Genomic DNA, 19,814 nt, shown 5'->3' with positions numbered 1-19,814 from the left:
CAGAACTCAAAAAGACTCATTTAAATCTAAGCAATGCAAGAGGAGTCAAATTACATCATAAATTCAGTTGTCTGACGCTCCGTGGCTCCAGGTTAACAACAAATGCACGTCTTCAGCTGTATGGTCATCCTCTTATTACGAGAAGAGATCAGTTATCAGCTGGGTGGACATGACACTAAACTTGTTCTTGTGGGTTCTGCATCATTTCATAATTTAGAAATAAAAGATAATTATTTCGCCCATCTTTTGGGAGAGCAAATGACCATCATTTTCCAGCACTTACCTTTAGTCATGCAGAAAACGAGACCAAACAAGTGTTAATAAAAACCTTTAATTTCATTTTTTTTAGGTTTTCCAACAGTTGCTCTTCTTGCCCATTTGACCCATCCACCAATATTCCCAAAGCGTTTCTCTTATTAATCCATCCCAGCTATCAACCTTTATGTTCCTCTACGATCAAAATAACCACATCTGTTCCAACGATCCGCCACATGAAAGAACACGCCCGCTAAAGCCAGAAGGAAGACGATAGCAGAAAGCAAACTACTGACTAACACGGCAAGAGTATCGATTGAGAGAAGAAAAAAAAAAAGAAGCAAGAACTTAAACTACACAAAAATGGAGTGTTGACAAAGCCAGCACTTAAGAGCAAGCTTGAAAATTTCAAGTGAAACACCTGAAAAACAGCACCAGCGAAGCCCACAGACCGAGGCATGGAACTGTGTATATACAAGATAGCTGCAGTTTTTTCCTCTTTGTTCGTTGTCAGAATTTCACAGTGACCAGTGACACTAAGCGAGACTGGACACGACTACACCGTTGGTAAACTGTGGTACTCATCGTGGTTATTACAAGCAAGTGATCGTACAGAGCTCATACATTCAAGCTATACATATATATACCTATGTACACAAAGTATAAATAAAACCACATAATGAGAACCAAAAGATCATACACATTCAACACCAAAAAAAAAAAACTCCGTAAAACGGTCACAATCAGCCTGGGAGGGTGTCTACTGCTACAAATTAGGAAATCCAATCAAGCAAGTGCTCATTTTGGAGTAGTTGATGTTTAAAGCGCTCTCCTGTGGGGATAAAATAACAAACACACACTCAAATAAGACAGGACTTCAACGAGTACAAAGCCCCCTTATCCCACTTTTTTATTCAAGCTTGCTCTTAAGGATTCTCTACAGGCTGCCAATTACAACACTCTCTGCTTAAATCTGTGTTACTGTACATTATTATTGATTCTCTACCATCACCATACCAAACTCTTCAAGCAGAGAGACCCGTTAAAAATAGGAAAGCCTTCTGAGGAAAAAATAAAGACAGGAGAACTGAATTTCTATAAAACATGAGTTATTTTGATCATAGAGGTAATACAGGCCATTTTAAAAGGAAAAAACTGCAAGTTGAGGAACAATGAGGAGACAAAAGATTTAAAGGGGCAGTATCTTTTAACTGATTCTCATATATTTGAATATTTTTCGTAATAGGCTTGCTAGTAGTTTTACTGGTGAGGACCTTTCGTTTTCCTAAACTGGAGTGTTCATTAGTGGGAGTGAAATGCATGGATCAACTGGGTGGGGCGACAACGTTGCATAGAAGAAAAAATAAGCCGAGTCTTATTTGACGAAAAGGTCTTTTGATTGGGGGACGTCTGCTAAAACAAATCACTGCATTAGCCAAAAGCAGCAAAGGTTGAGCCAGGCTATTTTTAACTGTAGATCTCTAGACGAATACAAAGGAAGTGTCGTTCACTCCCACAATTCCCTTTGAATGCCACTGCCTATTCATAGTCCAGATCAACGCAGGCACTGATGGGGGGGAAATCTTAGCGATGCTAGCAACTTTCAGTGATACAGCCTACTTTGGGTTAAAGTATGTGTGTCTGAAGTTTGCACCTTCTGTGCTCCAAATATGGAGACAGGAAGGGAAAACATGTCAGTGGTTAACTAAACACACTTAAACACTAATTGTGTGACAATTTAAAAGGCCCTTCTTTTGTGAAATGACATTAAAAGCGTACTGTCTCTTTGAATCCCATTAAATCCCTGGGGTTGGAAATGACAGGGGGTCAACTTATGTCTGCCTTTTGATACTTCCACCTCCTACCTCCCTAAACACTAACCCCCAGCGCCTTTCAGGTGCTTCAGCCCGACTTGACTCCAACCAAAGACATCAGTCCATCTGTGCTCATGGACTTGGGGCGCTCCAAGGGGAAGCCCAGGGCTCTACTCCACACCTGCTGAGCCAGCACGCCGAGAGCACGGGACACACCGAAGAGCACAGTGTAGTAATTCATCTCGGTCATGCCGTAGTACTGCACACACACAGAGAGGGCACAGTCAGTCACATCAACCACTGTATTTACTACTGCAGACAGCAAACGCCTGATTAAAATCACCAGGGGGATCTTACCTGCAGAAGCACTCCGCTGTGAGCGTCCACGTTGGGCCAGGGGTTCTTGGCCTTACCCTGCTCCAGGAGCACGTTGGGTACGATCTTGTAAAGCTGGGCGACCAACTTGAACATGGGGTCGTTGGGCAGGTGTTTAAGGGCAAACTCACGCTGGCAGGTGTAACGTGGGTCAGTCTTCCTCAGGACAGCATGGCCGTAGCCTGGCACAACCTACAGCAAAGAGACAAAAAATGTAATCTGTGGATAAATACCACTGTTCTACTGGTACCTTATGGTTTATGGCAGCATTAATTAGTTATTAAGTGTTGGGGAAAAAAGCAGAGCTACACAGCAAGTCAAGATAGTAAAGTACTTACTATATGTGCTTTATGACAGACTGCCTAGGAAGCACTTCTCTAAAATAGCAGCATTTTAGGGTAGCTTTAACCCAGTCAGTATTAATTGTTGCTGCCTGTGTTTTACTATATTGGTTTATTTACATCTGTAAAGCTGTTTTTTTTTGTCTTCTTTCTACGGATAGAAATTAGCCCTGTGCTATATCCATTGTACTTAATGTAACCTTATGTAAACTATTATGAGACTGTATGTTCATTAATGTGCACTGTCTCGTCCAAATAAAAAAAAATTAAAAAAGACGTTGGCAATTAGATCAAACCAAGTGCATAATAGCATCAAGTATAAAATTATAACGTTTTCTAAAATAAACACTGAGGCCACCTGAAACACTGATGATGTCATGACCTTACTAAACGTGAGATGAAAACTAGTTTCCCTCCATCCCAGCACTGTACTGAAGAAATACAATTTACTAGGTTTAGATCATTTCAAGATTTGTGCTTCGTTAATAAAATCAGAAATGGCCGTGTCATGTAGACTTGCTCTATATTTTCTGTTGGATCTTCCAGGATACCCTCTGTACAGGCCTGTACCATAGCATTTTGCAGCACCACATTTGAGAAATCAGCATTTTCTGTGCAGTCACAAATCAATGGAATAGCCCGCCAATGTGCCAGGCTGCAGTTTCATCAGCACTTTCAAAGCCAACATAAAAACTCCTGAAAGCTGCACTCACTGACTTTAATACATCTTGGGCACTTCATAAGTTGTATATATCTGACAAGCCTACATTTGTAACATGCTGTTGTGTGTAGTGTTGTACTTTATTTTATTCCAGCTGTCCGTTATTGTGTTATGTTTGTGCTGAACTGTCAAGGTACAACAGATGCAAAATGCATGGATGACATTTTTTAAAGCTGTACACTGTCCCTGTAAAAATAATTGTTTGTTTGCGGTGTGTCGTTACCCTTCCAGACTTGAGTGTGTTCCAGATATAATCCCTCATCCTCTCATCAGACACTTCTCCTCCCAACTCCTTCTGCAGGGCAGTAAGCCACACCAGCACCTCCTGTAAGATGCAGATGAAAATACACATGAAGTTATAAACGGGAGCTGCATTCAGTCATAATACGTCACATCAGCTATTGAAAACAGCAAAAAGTAAACAACAGATTTTCCCCACAATATTAGCCAACCTTGTTTTATTCTTCAGTAAAAATACCATAGCAGTGAGGCCTGAAGCAAAAACTCGTAAACTCTGTTTAGTATATATGCGGTCTGTGAATTTTACATGTCAGCACGGAGCTTGAGTAATTTGGCTGTAAAGTGTGTAAAATAGGCAGCCAAATCATGACTGCACTTAATTAGCTAATAAAATACATGATAGGAACATCTCTAAATTAAGTGGGAAAGGGACTTTTGACAGCTTGCAGGCTTACGGAAACAGAGGCCCCCTTCACATGAGCACTGGTAAACAAGTAGTGCTGATTAACAGTCATTCAACTCCAAAATAAGTTTTGTAACTCAAGGCAACCTGCAAAAACTTGTCTTCCTTTATGTCATTACTTTTCAGTGCTGTTTGTCTGCTGACCACTGTAGAGAGGAGAAAACAACTGACAGCAACTCACTTCTGAACTGTCATGAGTTCAAAGAGCAGACACAAATATGTGTAAACAACATTTGTCATAGCAAACATTTAACTTGTCACAGCAGGAAAAGCATGGGTCTTAATGATAGTGTTTGATGTTGAGCTTAACAGCTGAGCGATTATGAGTCGGACATTCAGACCGGTTACCAGTTCATTTCCCCAATTATATGTATGAATGAATTTAAAAGTGTGCCATTTTGGCTTTGACACAGTCACCTTTCTATCTACTCACAGTGTTATCTGACTGGTTACAAGTCATGAGTAGTAGCTTATCAACACTGACAGATAAAAGTTGAAAGTTAATTTTCAACAAAGTTTTGCGCTGGAGTTTCCGTTATTCTAAATTTTGCCTCCAACATATTGATTTTTACTGCACATTTGTATCGGTTTCTTTACATTAGCTGCTTAACTCGTAATCAAATTAGTCCTGAAATAATCATATTGGTTGACCCCTACTTGTGTTAAGACAAGACAGTGTCAGTGATCTGGAAAACACAATAACAGGACCTTAAAACTAAGGCAGAATTTAATCATTAATATTACTAGCAACATCTAGGAGTCTCCTACTGTGACATCAAATGGCTTCTGTGTGGGCAAACTCAAAAACGAATCACGAATTCCAAATAAAAACACTGCTTCCCACTACTATCCAATGTGAACTGCTGTGTACAAACCTGATTGGCCAGGCCGTGCAGGGGACCAGCCAGACCGTTCATAGCAGCGCTGAAGGACAGGTAGGGGTCAGACAGGGCGCTCCCCACTAGGTGGCTGGTGTGGGCACTGACGTTGCCTCCTTCATGATCACTATGACAACACACAAAAAAAAAAAAACCCCACACACACGCTTACAAATCTAAATATGTTAATCATTTTCAAAACAGTAGTAATATTTCTAAAACCTGAGATTAAACATTGTTTACTGGTGATGCACTGACACTCGTTACATTTCAACACTAGGTGGCAACTGTTAGAACCTGCTCTCTGATAACTCGCTGAAATTGGTAGAATGGACAGTGAACTACTTGTATCATAACAGCAGTGCACATTTATGAACCACAGCAGGTCCTGCTTCAGTGACAAAAAAAGGTAACACTTGTTCATTGACTATACTGTGATGCTTTCACCCTCTTTATGAGTCACTTTCCTTACACAGAGCCTGCTTGGCTTGAGGCTTGATGAATAAACTTACTACCGGTTAAGTAAAATACTGTGGGACTAACGTCAGACTAACATCACAGCAGAAGTTTCATCATATTTGTAAAGATCTACAAAATCCTGCCAATCAACTTGAAAACTGAACCCTAGTGAAACAACTCCAATCTGTGTACACTTATTGGAGGGGCTCTGGATTACTGTCATGCTAACAAAACTAAGATGGCTTTTGCAGCAGTGTTAGTGTTTAGTGTTACATTAGCCTAAAATTACTCCTTCAAAATAATTTATATAGTACTTGCTCTTGTCAATTTTGCATTGTAACATCTTAGAACCACGTTGAAAATAAGCTTTCTCCCTTCAACACATCATCTCTTCGACTCACTTTAGTCCATGAATAAAATCAATATCATCTTTGCCCTCGAGCACAGAAAACCACTCCATCTGTTCAGTGCTTCAAACACTTCATCTCAGTCTGTTTAAAGGGCGCCATTTAATATATATTAAAATTGCACGTCTATGATCAGAGTTGATTTATGATCTTTGAAGAGGAGTTGGAGGTTGCACCTGTGGATGGTGAGGTAGAGCCTCATTAGCTCAGTGAACTGGGTGTCGCTGTAGCCCAGCATGTTGGTGAAGTTGTGGGACCAGTCCAGGTTGGAGTCGATGGCTCCGATACTGCTGCCTTCGCGGTACAGGTTGCGGTAGATCTTGGCGGCAATGCAAGGAAGCTTTGCAATCAAGTTCATGGAGTCTTCATAGACAAACTAAGACAAAAAGTGTAAAAAGGTTAGAAGCACGTACATGAAACCAAATTAAAAGTATAAAGCTACACTAGCAGCTCAGTGGGGCTGAAATTCTCCATGCAACAAGAAACAAAACTGGTGTAAAATGGATTAATCATCTGCTTAACTCATATATTAGCCCACATATTCTCAACCCCGGTGTCAAGCCTTAATTACATTCTGAGAGGAGACAAAGTGTGTGTTGATATAAACTCACCTCCCAGTACTTGGACTTGTGGACTCCCTCAGAGTAGGCCCGTGCAAAGCTGCTCTCACTGTTCAGAGCTGTGATCGCAGCACTGAACTGAGACATGGGGTGCAGGTTTGTGGGGAAATTGTCCAACATGGTGACAACGTGAGAGGGAAGAGCTGCTCTCTTTGCCCACTCTTTGGACACCCAGTTCACCTGAGGGAAAAGAGGCATACAGTGTAAGTGGGTGAGGGGAAGTATTTACTGTCCAGTTCTTTCTAGGTCAAGCACTGAACAGGGTTGTTTTTATTAAATGGAGACCAATATTTATTTGAGAGGAAGAAGACTGACCTAAAATGTTTTCCTTGGCAGAGGCAGCAGTGGATGCATTACATTTTATAACAATATAGAACAAAGGGCTAAGAGGTGAAAGCTATTCTTTCATGAAAAAGTTCTAATCAGTTAAAGGAGAAAGCTTATCAGTCTGGTTGTCCTCATATACCTTGTCAAGGAGATAGCTGGCAGCAATAAAAGCCCTACAGACTGCGTCCTGCTTCGTAGTTATAAAACGATCTAGTTTATATAAGCATTTTTTCTGGAGTCACATTCTAGACCAATTTTTTTTCGTTACACGATACTTGCAAGCATCTCGTCTCACCTTCCCATGTTGTGACCAAACATGCCACGGTTCACACATTGAAGGAACTTCGTCTTAAATGTATTATTTTGTCAGAATATTCAGTCTTGAAGGTGGTAAAACAGTATGTGGAGATTGTAAAAATTGAGATACAGGAAAACATTATCAACTGTTTATTGAAAGTCTAGTGTAAAACAATGTTTAAGGAGATGTCCACCAAAGTGATTTCTTATTTTGGAGGTGGCAAAGCATTTTTTAAAAAAACTTGTTTCCAATGAAGACCCAGTATTTACATGCTCCCAAAGTGTATACTTTGGTCCTTGTTACCACCTGGCAAAAAATGCTCTGAAGGACACAGCCAGTTAGAGCTCCCCTCTCCACTCACCTGCTCCTCAGTGGGGACCTGTCCTGTGACCAGAAGCCAGAAGAGGCCTTCAGGGAGTGGCTCGTCACCTCCTGGAGCTTTAGGCAGCAACTTCTGACATTCTGGAATACTGTAGCCTCTGAAGCGGATGCCCTGTGCATCAATGGAGAGAGAGGAAAAATTATGCAATCCAATACATATTCAGGTTTTTCCAGACATTCACAGCCCAGTGAGAACTGGCAAGCTGCTAACACAAGCTCCAGCTCCACCAATGAACACTGATGATTCAATATCTCATTGCATGCTGCAGCCTGCTAATAAGAGGACACAAAGACACTCTGACACTGACAGCATTGCTTCAGTCAGACAGCAATCAAGGTAAGTGCCTACAAAGATGGCTTATGTCCAGGTGGCCAAGAGAGTAAACACGAAAAAATCCCCACTGAAATAATGTTGATGCTTTGTGCTCTGTACAAATGCAGCATGACCACCAAATCCTTTGAGCCTAAGAACGATCCAACAACTATTTATCAAGTGATAATGTTTTACAATTCAAAGCAAATCATCTTTCTGAAATTGAACTCTTTGTTTTCATTTAGCAAGATACATTTACAGCTGAAACAAAATCACCCTTGCAGAGCTCACTGGTAGACAAATTATGCAATGTAAACACCGTTTCTAAATGACCTTGGATATAGTTTAGATATCTGCTGATTTACAAAGATAAGCACACATGCAGTAAATGTCAATGCAATATACATCAGTCAAGCTTTGATACCGACCTCATCAGGATCCAACACAGAGGTTTCATACACCAGACCCTTCATCCCCCTCATACCTCCATAGACCTATGGATGAAAACACGCAAAAATACAAGCAGATACAGACATTAAAAGAACAAATTGTGTATACTGATGTAACACTGGACTTTTAAAGCCTAAATATACATACAACTTTTACAACTAAACACATTTGAAGCACAACGGCTACCACTTTTAGTCATCAATGTCCATCAATTCTTTTACAAACACAGTAAGAAATAACCCTGACTACTCAAGGACGTCATATTGTGCACTAATAATAAATAAATTTACATGATATGAACAGGCCACAGCTGAATGCATTTGTGGTGACCCAAGAAAGGCCTCTTTAATCCAAATGGCGATCATCCCAAAATCTACAATGTTATGAGCAATAAACAGAAGAGGATTATGCATTTGTTGCAGTGTGTGTGTGTTTTGTATACGTGAGCCGATATGTTCCATTTTGACAGTTTACTGTAGAGGCTTCAGTGACTCAACTAAAACATCTCTGTTGGCATTTATATTGTGACATCAGAGGCAGATGACCGAGCAGTGATACCAGATACAGTAAATAAGGCTGGACAGGCCCAAATGGATTATGGGCAGCTACCACGCTGCGACTAATCTGCATCATGGTCAACGGCCTGAACGTTCCATCCAAAATGAATATAATGGATCAGAGGAATAAAGCTCACTTCCTCACAGATTTGTTGGTCTCAGCTTATTCTGTTAACTTATGTCACACATAGCCTGCAACAAATGATTATTTTCACAGTTGATTAGATGCTTGGAAATCTTTAAAATGTTAGAGAATGGTGAAAAATGATGACCAGCCTAAATGTGACCTAAATATATGCAGTGTATTTAGTCATTAAGGAGTAAACAAACTAAAAACATTAAAACCTAAGAACCTGGATTTAGAATTTATATTTTTTTGAATAATTCAAACTAATTAATAAATTGTCAAAATAGTTGGAGATTAAATTAACAGTTAAAAACTGGTCAATTATCCACTGAAATTTTGTGACAAGCAGTTGATTTCTTTTAACATCTCAGGAGGTACTCACCATATCAACAGTAATCTGTCCTATGTTGGTTTTTCCATACTGTTGTTTGAAGTTCTTGACCCTGCTCTGTTCTTTAGGGATGAGGTCTGCCAGGACATCCTTCAAACTCTGTAAAAACACAATATTTAATTAGCGATGCCATGGACTAAAATAAAACACATTCCTTTCATGTGACCGTTAACAGTCCTTATGTAAACATTACAGAAGAGGAAAAAAAAAAAAAAAAAAAAAAATCTATCTGTAGCTCCACAAAGGTCAGTGTTGTCTGTTAACTCTAAAGAGACCACAGCAGAGAGGTTTTTTAAAAACTGCTCAATGCTTTTTACCACTTAAACCCCAGAGAAACAATGTGAGAAAAGAGAAAGCAAGCAGACAACCGTGGAATGACATAAGTGCACTTACTGTTGATGACGCGCTGGCATTTCTAGCAGCCACCAAGAAGTAAGCGGCATTCTGTGGAGTAGACAAAGAAATAATTAGATTAGGATTATTAGAACAACAGACCCTATTGGGGAAACACAAAGGCAATGAATACATTTTAAGACTATTCATTCCTTACATATGACCTGAAACAATGCAGAAGCACTTTAAAATAAATAATGGAAATCAAATAATTAAGCAGTCTGAAGCCCTTAAATGTAAATATAAATTCTTCCAAGTACTTTACAGTGAGCTGTGACTATGATATAGAAGATGGTTGGCACTGAAGCACGCAATTACTGTAAATATCAAGTACATAATTTATTGATCCAAGTTAAAAGTTGTCTCCAGTTTCATACTTGTTGTACCGAGTTGGTTGTTGGTTTATTTTGTACTCAAGGTCGTCCAAAATTTACACTATGAGAAGATTACTACAAACAATTGCAACAAGATACAACTTGTGGTGACTGTTTCAGATTATTCCTCATCTGACACAAAGGGGTTATTCAACCAAAAAGAAAAAAAGTGAGGTTTGTACTGTTCAAAGATGTGAAGTCACACAAAGATTGCTCAACTTCTTTGCACATTCATTTGCTCATGAGTCCCAGCATTATGACTTTGGTGTAAAACAAAAATCTAATTTGTTAAGCAAGGGAATGACTTTCCAGATAACTTTAAAATACCTTTTATTGCAAACAAAGCAGCCCGATTCTCTGAACTGGAACATAAACAGTTATGAATACTCACGGCCTCATTGTCTTAGATTTAACTACTGATGAAACATAAGTTTACCATAATAGATAACTCAAGTTCGAAAATGGAGAGAGTTGACTGATTTTGTCATTTATTAATGTCATGCCAATTAATGAAATGCGATACTGCAAAAGGTTATTTGGTGCTAAACCACGGTTCTTCCTGAATAAAGGAATTTTCGCCACCCTACAAAGAAGAATGAACCAACACCCAATAATATCATGATAATACCAACTTTGAATATTCTTTTACCAACTGGGTTTTCATTTTCTCAAGTATATCAGATAATCAAATAATCATAAACAACAGGAAAATAAACTGATTTGAAAATTTAAATGGGCTGTCAAATTAGGTAATTGATTCATTGCTTTAACTGTACGTAGACTGATTATTGTATCAGGCGTAGTCAACCTGCCAAAGGCCCATTCTGCGCCAGGAAAAACCCAGTAATCCCTGATATGTCAATACATGAAAGGATATAGGCTGAGTTTTCCATCTGTGTCGACATGTATTAACATGCTGAAATGTGACAAAAAAAAAACAAAAAAAAACACAGAGACCATGTTTGCATGATATCACAAACAGTCAAAGTGAAAATGACACGTCAAAAGCAGCCATTTGCGTCTAATTAATAGTGACTAGGCTCTTAAGCCTTGAACTGTTGCTGGAACTGGGACAAGATGACTGGATGTAAGAGATTAAAAAACTATTGGCACAGGATATGAGAGCGTCTGGTGGATAGTAATCTTATTGGAGGCCCAATAGCTGTAGTGAGAAGTTGAACCTGCTGCGCACCACTGAAACAGGACTCCCTTGTTAGCTTATCAAAATCATCAATGCATGAAAGAGGAGTCTGGGGGGCAGGGGACACGGCTTTCCTCCCAATGGGATCCCCTCCCCATAACCACAACCGTTGGGGGTGTATAGGACCGTCCGCAAAGGTTTGCTGAAACAAAAGGTAGGATCTTGCGTCACGGCACACGCTCTACACAGCCGAGAGAGAGATTATGTAACAGCTCAGGGTCTTAAATATAGAGCACCAGTTTCACTCAGTCACTCCTAACTTCCACCAGCCAGGGGAGAGGGCAACTCGAGAAATCACTCTGCAAGGAAGGGTCTAGGAGTCAACTCCCTGAGGCTATGTTTAAAAGAAACACACGAAATTTGAAGTTTGATTGATCAGTAACTAGGCATTCTCTTTGGTAAACAAAACACAACCAGGTTTGGAGAAGAAACCCTGCTGAAAGGAAACTCACAATTTTTCGTGCTGGTAAATGACACAGAGCAAGTCAAATTTTCAGATTGGTATTTGCAACTTTAGAAACAAGTGAACTTCAGAGACACTTGAAAACTGCAATTGTCTTTACCAAAATATGAAATGACCTGAAACAAAAAAATTTTTAAGCTGCAAGCAGCGATGGACGGGTCCTCGCATCCACGCTGGTCGGTGAATCCACACACGTCCACCAGGTGGCGCTGTGACTGAGCGTGTATGTCGGCCTCTGAATCGCATCTGTACCAAGTCTGATCATACATGTAAAATTTTAGCAAGACTGGAGCATGTTCAGAGCAGTTATAAAGCATTTCCTGTCCATCCACCAGGTGGCGCTGAGACTGAGAGTGTATTTCAAACAGTGGATGTGATGAGGGTTGGATTCTGATCAGTCATGTAAAGTTTCAGGCTCATTGGAACATGCACAGGCTACTTATAAAGCATTTCCTGTCAATCCAACAGGTGGCGCCACGACTGAAAGGGTATGTTGGCCTATGGAATTGATCAGGATTGCAGTGTGATTACACATGTAAAGTTTGAGGCAGACTGGTGCATTCAGAGGATAGTTACACAGCAGCTGTTTCATGGCGAAGCTTCAAAACTCTGAAACTCTGATGGTCACCATTGCCACACCATTTGGCTTCTGGTTAAACTTTTGATAACTTTCCATCACCAAGTCCTGCTGTGTGGACTGACAAAATTTCAGGTCTCCTGGAATTATCCCCTAGGAGGTATTCACTCTCAAAAATGAAAAAAATCATCAAAAATCTCACAATTAATCCAAGATGGCGTACTTCCTGTTTGGTTTAGGGCATGGCTCCAAGAGGCTTTTTTGTGCGTCCTGATGTGCTCTATAGGCCTCCCAAATTTTATGGATGTAGTTGAAATGTGCTGGGGGGGCTGTTCGTTAAAAAGTCTGCAAGGGACGCTATAGCATGTGCAGTACCGAGATGCATACGGTGTCGTTCCTTGGGTCGATGGTGAGGTGTGTGGTAATTTTAGTGAGTATTGGAGTATTCCCAACCTGTCAAACAGCACTTTGTTTTGCATGGCGATATGTGGTTGCTACGGCAACAGCGTTGTATGAAATGTCACACCCTTCAGTGTGGGATTGTCAAGAGGTGAAGACTCGACTGACCAATTTCCAGCATGATATCACCAAGTTTGGGGCCATTGTACCTGAAAATATAATGCCTTAAGCTTACTATTACCAACAGGTGGCGCTATGACTTTTGCAGAATTTATGAGTGTGGATGTGTTCAGACTGGACCTGGTGTCCATCATGTGAAGTTTGGGCCAGATAGGATCTTGTTCAGCTGAGATATGAATCATTAAATGTTCATGGCGAAACATCGAAACTCGTTTGGCCGCCACAGACACCCTTTGATGAGAAGTGACCATTTTCACTGGGATGCATCATCAATGTGTTGAGGCACGCATTTGAGGTGAATATGATCAACTGGGTAAGAATATGGCATGAAAGTGTAAACGATGTCTATTTCACCGGCTGTCCTCGGCACCCTCGGTTAGGGATGTAACGATTACCGGTTAAAATGATAAACCGCGGTAAAATATCTGACGGTTAGTACTATCGTTTCAAATTTTAATTACCATTAAACCGTGTTTGATTGCCACAATCCGGAAAATCTCAGGAATAGGCCTACTACTGTTGTGAGAAGTGCAGCAGCAGGCAGCCGATCGGATACATGCGCCCCGCGCGCATGCGCACTGCACAGTAAACAACTCGTAAATATGGCGGAGGACACCGGCAGTGGAGAGATTTTTCCACCGTCCAAACGTACCAAGTCCGAAGTCTGGGCGTACTTCGGATTTTATAAAGACGCGCAAGGGAGACTGGTGGAAGAAAGCAGCCCAGTCTGCCGAAAATGCCACAAGAAAATATCGGCAAAGGGTGGAAACACGTCCAACATGCTGGCTCATCTACGGGACCACCACCCGCAACTGTGCAGTGAGTTAAAGGTAAGTTAACTTGAAATGAATGCATGTGGGGCTTAGGGAACCATGAAAACTGTGTGTGTTCGTCTCGTTTCTGCTCCGGCACAATACTAGCTCCGCGGCTAAAGCTAAATGCACCGTTGTTGCCGAGAGAAAGTCCGACATAGAATCAACGGCCGGTTAATGTACAGAAGACAGCGTTACATGGTGTGTGTGCGTGTGTGTGTGTGTGATGATGAATAATAATTATTTAATAATAACCACTATAAATTTGCTTTCCTCTTATTTACAGAGAAAGCGTGTAGTGGACAGAACCAGAACAAATCCTCCAACAGCTTCTACTTCTTCGGTCACAGTGGCACAAACAATAACCCAGGCGTTTGAAAGGAAGGCTGCTTATGCACCGACATCGAAACATGGCAAAGACCTCACAGCAGCTATCTCATATTTTATTGCAAAAGACATGATGCCATTTCAAACTGTTGAGAGGCCTGGATTTTTGAAGCTGATGAAGGTTGCTGTGCCTCACTATAAAGTTCCTTCATGAAATAATTTTTACTTTGTTTTATATAGTAGTGTTATTGTATTTGTAAGACCAGATCTTTCCGAGCACTGAATGTGAAGATTCTTCAATTTGCACAATATAAAGAATGTAATTTTATTTAAATTTTATTTATTTGTTAATGTTTATGAGGCAGTGGCACCTTACTTTTTTTGTTGTACTTTGTTATTCCTAATGTTGCTTTCAAGCAAACGGACTACCTCCTGGCTCTTTTCAGGTCCCCTCTTTAATTTCTTTAAGCTTATTAATATGTTATTTAAGGTTTAAGTTCATATTTTGATTGGTTTTTCTAAAACAAAAATGTTATTCATTGATTTAAGTGTGCTTTTTAAACATTTTGAACATATTTCACAATACCGTGATAATATCGATAACCGTGATAATTTGGATCACAATTATCGTGATGTCAAATTTTCATATGCCTACCCTCGGTGCTCAGACCCTAAAAAAACTCACAACAAGACCCCGCTTTTATACTGTCCTACTCTCAATACAACACATGACTCTCAGTCACAGTTCAAAGACACAAGATGTCATACAACTAGAAAAAACAGCTTACTAATAAATTTCCTGATCCAAGACTATAAATGATAACAGAGACAAGGTGAGAGTGACACAGGTTAGCTGTACATATTCTATATACACATGTATGACATTGCCTAGTTTGAAAAGAGTTCAAGGAAGGACAAATTCATTAGATACCCATTATATGACTAAACAGGACAGTAAAAAAAGTTAATGAAAGTATTTTAGAAGTAGGTGACACAAGTTGATATGACAGTAATAAAGTGTAAGCAAGCTATGCTGAGAGGTCAGAGTAAGCCAGGGGGTTACAGTCACTGGGAGATTACAGCTAGCAAAGAAATCAATTGACTTTATCACGCCCTGACAATCTTTCAGCAAGCTTGCCAAAGGATATTTCAGGTGATTCGAAAAAAAAAAACGATATGAAAGCAATCCCTATTTTATAACCAGACGTTGGATTGACAAGATCTACCAACTGAGCTGATGTGTCTAAATCACATCAAGACGCTCGTTTCTACACATTTATTTGTAAACGTTGAGACCATATAACACATGTTAAGGACCTTTCTAAATAATTAGACGATGGACAACTACCTAAAATCTTCACATGAAGGTCAACGAGGGTGGTGAATAAACACAAAGTTGAAGCTGAGTTTAAAGCCAACCACTGCAAAGCTTTACTAGTGACAATAAACGGGATAGGTAAAGTTTAACACCAAGTTAACAGACTGGTCACGACTGGTTGAAGAAACCTGTACAAGCTGTGATAATACCAGGCCAGCAAAAAAGCAACGCTTCCTAAGCTAACGGTAGCTAACAAGACAAGTTCACAAAAAATACAAGTCAACGTTTTCCGATTTTCCTGTAAAACAACAATAAATTGAGGATACTGGTACAATCATTCATGCACTTTGAGCAATTTTTCGCCACTCTCAACTGCATTTCACAATGTGGTTGACAGGGCTAAGCTAGCTAAACGTAAACTAGCTTGCCATTACGTCGTTAGCCGGCTAACCTTAGCTTAAAGGTAACGTCCACAGCTTTGACTTAGAAAGTGACATCGAGGCCATTTCTACTTCTCTTACCTTTGAATTGAGGAGTTTGGGTACTAGCCTGCTGACAGTTAGAAACGACATTGCGTCTGTGTTTAAGTGTTATTTCACTTATTCTTTCGAACTAAGGAAGCCGCTGCCAATACACCACGGAGCTGGTTGAAGGTGCCCCTCCAGAAAGCAGAAGGTTGAAGAGGGATTCAGGCAATGACGTATATATAGACGTCATTGGATTCAGGCCTGTAACTACCGGCAGTGTTGATTGGACGGTGCACCGGATAAGCGCGATTACGTTGAGGAATCTGATTGGTTGAGGCGGGATTATGTGAAATCTGATTGGATACTGTATCTTCTTCATTCTACGATGACAGCTGATGATCAGGATTTGTCCAAGAGCAGACTTTGTAAAGTATTACAATATTCTGTTCCCCTGGAGCCAAGCTATTGTGACAGTCCTCCTCCAGCGAACCTTATGTGACTAATGTGCATGCATTCTCCTATATACGGATCTCTATATACTCCTTCTGCATAAGTAAAGCGAAAGACCTCAAACTAAGTGGAAATGTAGGTGTCCACAATGTAAAAATGTAAAATGTGATAAAAACACTTAATTCAAGCAATCAATCAAAGTTTATTTCTATAGCACTTTTCATACAAAAAGTAACACAAAGTGCTTAACAAGTTAAAAACAAACAATAAAAAAACAATAAAAAGACAATGCCCCACATCCCTCCCAAATCCTGCCCCACATCATACCTCCTATGAACACACAGACATACACAGACAGTCACACAGCCACACACACACACACACACACACACACACACACACACACACACACACACACACACACACACACACACAGAGAGAGAGAGATACCGGTGGGGACTTACCATTGACTCCCATTCATATCTAACTCCTAACCCTTACCCTAACCCTAACCTTAACCATCACCAAATCAATGCCTAACCCTAAACAAACGTTTTTGCACTTTTACATTTTTTATTAACAACAATATGGCCAAGAAAACGGTGTTGCCACCCGTGGGGACCTCATTTTAGGTCCCCACCGTAAGACAAGTCCCCACCTTTATAGCAAATAGTCAGGTCAAAGTCCCCACCGGTATCGCAGAAACAAGTACACACACACACACACACACACACACACACACACACACACACACACACACACACACACACACTTTTATAACAGAAATAATAGTATCTGTTGGCTGAGAGCAGAAGCACCAGAAAGAGGAAACACCATTATTGAGAGCCGCCCGCACCCGGGGCAGCAGCAGGCCCCAGCAGGCCCAACAGGCCAGCTAGCTCCAGGGCCATTAGGCCTAGGCCCTGCCAAAGCCCCAGATGCAGACAGCTCCCCACTGAGGAAACAATGGAATCTAAAATAGACGTGATAAAAATAACAGGTAAAACTAAAAACTGAAGAATAAAATAGCTACTAAAAGATAAAGAATAGTAAAATAGTAAATAAATAGTAAAATAAATGGTAAAATAGATAGTAAAATAAATACTAAAATAGTGAAATAATAATATAGTATACAAAATAATAAAATAAATGTACAAATAAAAGCAAAACCAAGGAATAAACAGTATAAATCAAGGCATTAAGATAAAATAAAAGCATTATGTAAAAGTCAGTTTAAAAAGGTGAGTCTTGAGCCTGCGTTTAAAAGTCTCTACGTTCTCTACAGCCCTCAGGTCCTCTGGCAGGCTGTTCCACAGGTGAGGGCCATAATGTTGAAAAGCTGCCTCACCATGTGTCACTGTATTCGCCTTAGGAATTGTTAAAAGGCCAGTGCTAGAGGACCTGAGGGTCCGTGAGGGATCATAAGGTAAAAATAGATCGGACAAATATGAAGGCCCAACACCATTAATACATTTAAAAACTGTTAAATGTATAAATGTACGAATAATTTTAAAATCTACCCTGAAGCACACAGGGAGCCAATGCAGTGATTTTAAAACTGGTGTAATGTGGTCCCGCTTTCTGGTCTTCGTCAGGACTCATGCAGCTGAGTTCTTGTCACACTCCACTGGTGACAAAACGAGCTGGCTCGTCAGCGCAACCACGAGCGGCTGTGCTGAGTGCACAGCAGATTCTGATGAACAATCAGCGCTGCTTAAAGCCTGGCTCGCTCCACCACGCCAATGCTGCATCATTGAATGGACCTCCCCGCTACACTGGGACTGGACTTTCTGTAAGCCACCTTCCCTTTTGATTTAGAATAATTAATGTTCAGTTTTATTTTGGCCCTCGGGTCCGCTTTCTGTTTGGTTTAGTTTAGTTTTTTTCTCCTTCCCGTTGTCTTCCTCCGGCTCCCTTTATTTAGTGTTTCTGTTCATGAATATTCTCGTTTGACATTAAATCATTATTTAATTTCACCCACCTATCTGTGTCTGCTGCTTGGGTTCGCAAGCCAGTTTCATGACAGAATGATGCGGCCAACCTAGAACCCAGCAGGCACCTCAGGTTTTTACTTTTTTTCCCTTTCTCCATATTCTCACACCATGTTGGCCTTCGACCAGAATTCTCCCTTTTGGGGAACCCGGCTGGCAATTAAACTGCCATCCAGGGGGCGACGTGGCTCCCAACGGAGGGGTTCTCGGCCAAAATCTCCAGGGAGGTCTCCAAGTGCCTCCCTGGAGATCTTTATTTCTTGTGAGGAAAATGAAAAGTTTCTTTGTGACCTCAGTTATTTGTACTGGGACTGGTGGGGGGACAGCAAAGATACTCTGGTTACCCAGGGCCGAAGATTGGCGGCACAGAAACCCTGGCTTATTTGTCATCTGCCAGGTTATATCAGAGAATTCTTGAACACTCCTTTACCATCTGACACCCTTCCCATCCCCACCTCTCAGTCTGTCAGTCAGCCAACTCCCAAACTAGTGGATCTAGTTACTGCTAAGAAGCCACTTAGTAGCCAGCCCAGCCCAGTTTACCTGCAATCCACAACACCCCCAGCACAGAAGCCTGGTCGCCGTAGGCGCGGCGCCAGGAAGCGCTGTGACTCCTCGGTTCCTACCCTAGAGGGGTTCTGCAACCCCTCGGCTCCCGAGCGGGTCCTAATCCCTCTGGTTGAGGAGAGGCCCTGTGCCGCGAGCCGCGTGAGTCTCCCTCCGGCTCCCTTTATTTAGTGTTTCTGTTCATGAATATTCTCGTTTGACATTAAATCATTATTTAATTTCACCCACCGATCTGTGTCTGCTGCTTGGGTTCGCAAGCCAGTTTCATGACAGTTCTGCAATAATTGGAGGTGAGAGATAGTTTTTTTTTTGGGAAGACCAGAAAGCAGGGCACTACAGTAGTCCATTGTACTAGAAATAAAAGCATGCATTAACATCTCTGTGTTTGCTAGAGAGAGAAATGGGTGGACTCTGACTATATTCTTTGCATGGTAAAAACCTGTTTTAGTTACTTGTTTAATGTGAGGTATAAAATTAAGCTCAGAGTCAAAAATGACACCCAGATTTTTTTACAGAAACAGTGGGTTTAAAAGATAGCGAAGACAGTTTTGATAAAAGTTTCTCTCTCTTGGCTTCAGGGCCAATAACTAAAACCTCAGTCTTGTCCTGGTTGAGCTGCAAGAAATTCTCTGCCATCCAAGACTTGATGTCTAAAATACAGTTGAAAAGGGCATCGACTGGCCCTGTGTCATCAGGAGACACAGCAATGTAAAGTTGAGTATCATCAGCGTAGCTGTGAAAACTGATTCTGTGTCTCCTGATGACATCTCCAAGTGGGAGCATGTATAAGTTAAAAAGAATGGGACCTAAAATTGAGCCTTGAGGCACGCCATATTTCATTTTGTGGACATCTGATGAGCATGTATCCAAACTTACCA

The 19,814-nt window shown here is 40.8% G+C and overlaps 1 protein-coding gene across 1 annotated transcript; it reads right to left on the bottom strand.

Annotated features, from left to right (window-relative positions):
- Positions 1-312: 312 nt before the first annotated feature.
- Positions 313-16,162, bottom strand: cs (citrate synthase). Its single transcript, XM_022206383.2, has 11 exons — positions 15,983-16,162; positions 9,811-9,861; positions 9,409-9,516; positions 8,321-8,386; positions 7,560-7,691; positions 6,565-6,753; positions 6,130-6,329; positions 5,085-5,214; positions 3,730-3,831; positions 2,427-2,636; positions 313-2,328 (listed from the first exon to the last, which is right to left on the bottom strand). The coding sequence occupies exons 1-11, from the start codon at positions 16,031-16,033 to the stop codon at positions 2,158-2,160; spliced, it is 1,410 nt and encodes a 469-aa protein (XP_022062075.1). The 5' UTR covers positions 16,034-16,162; the 3' UTR covers positions 313-2,157.
- Between the last annotated feature and the right edge of the window lie 3,652 nt (positions 16,163-19,814).

This window comes from Acanthochromis polyacanthus, chromosome 6 (assembly GCF_021347895.1).
Source record: "Acanthochromis polyacanthus isolate Apoly-LR-REF ecotype Palm Island chromosome 6, KAUST_Apoly_ChrSc, whole genome shotgun sequence".
Classification (NCBI taxonomy): Eukaryota; Metazoa; Chordata; class Actinopteri; family Pomacentridae; genus Acanthochromis; species Acanthochromis polyacanthus.
The sequence above is the reverse complement of the archived record's forward strand: the minus strand, read 5'-3'. Positions and strand labels throughout refer to the sequence as shown.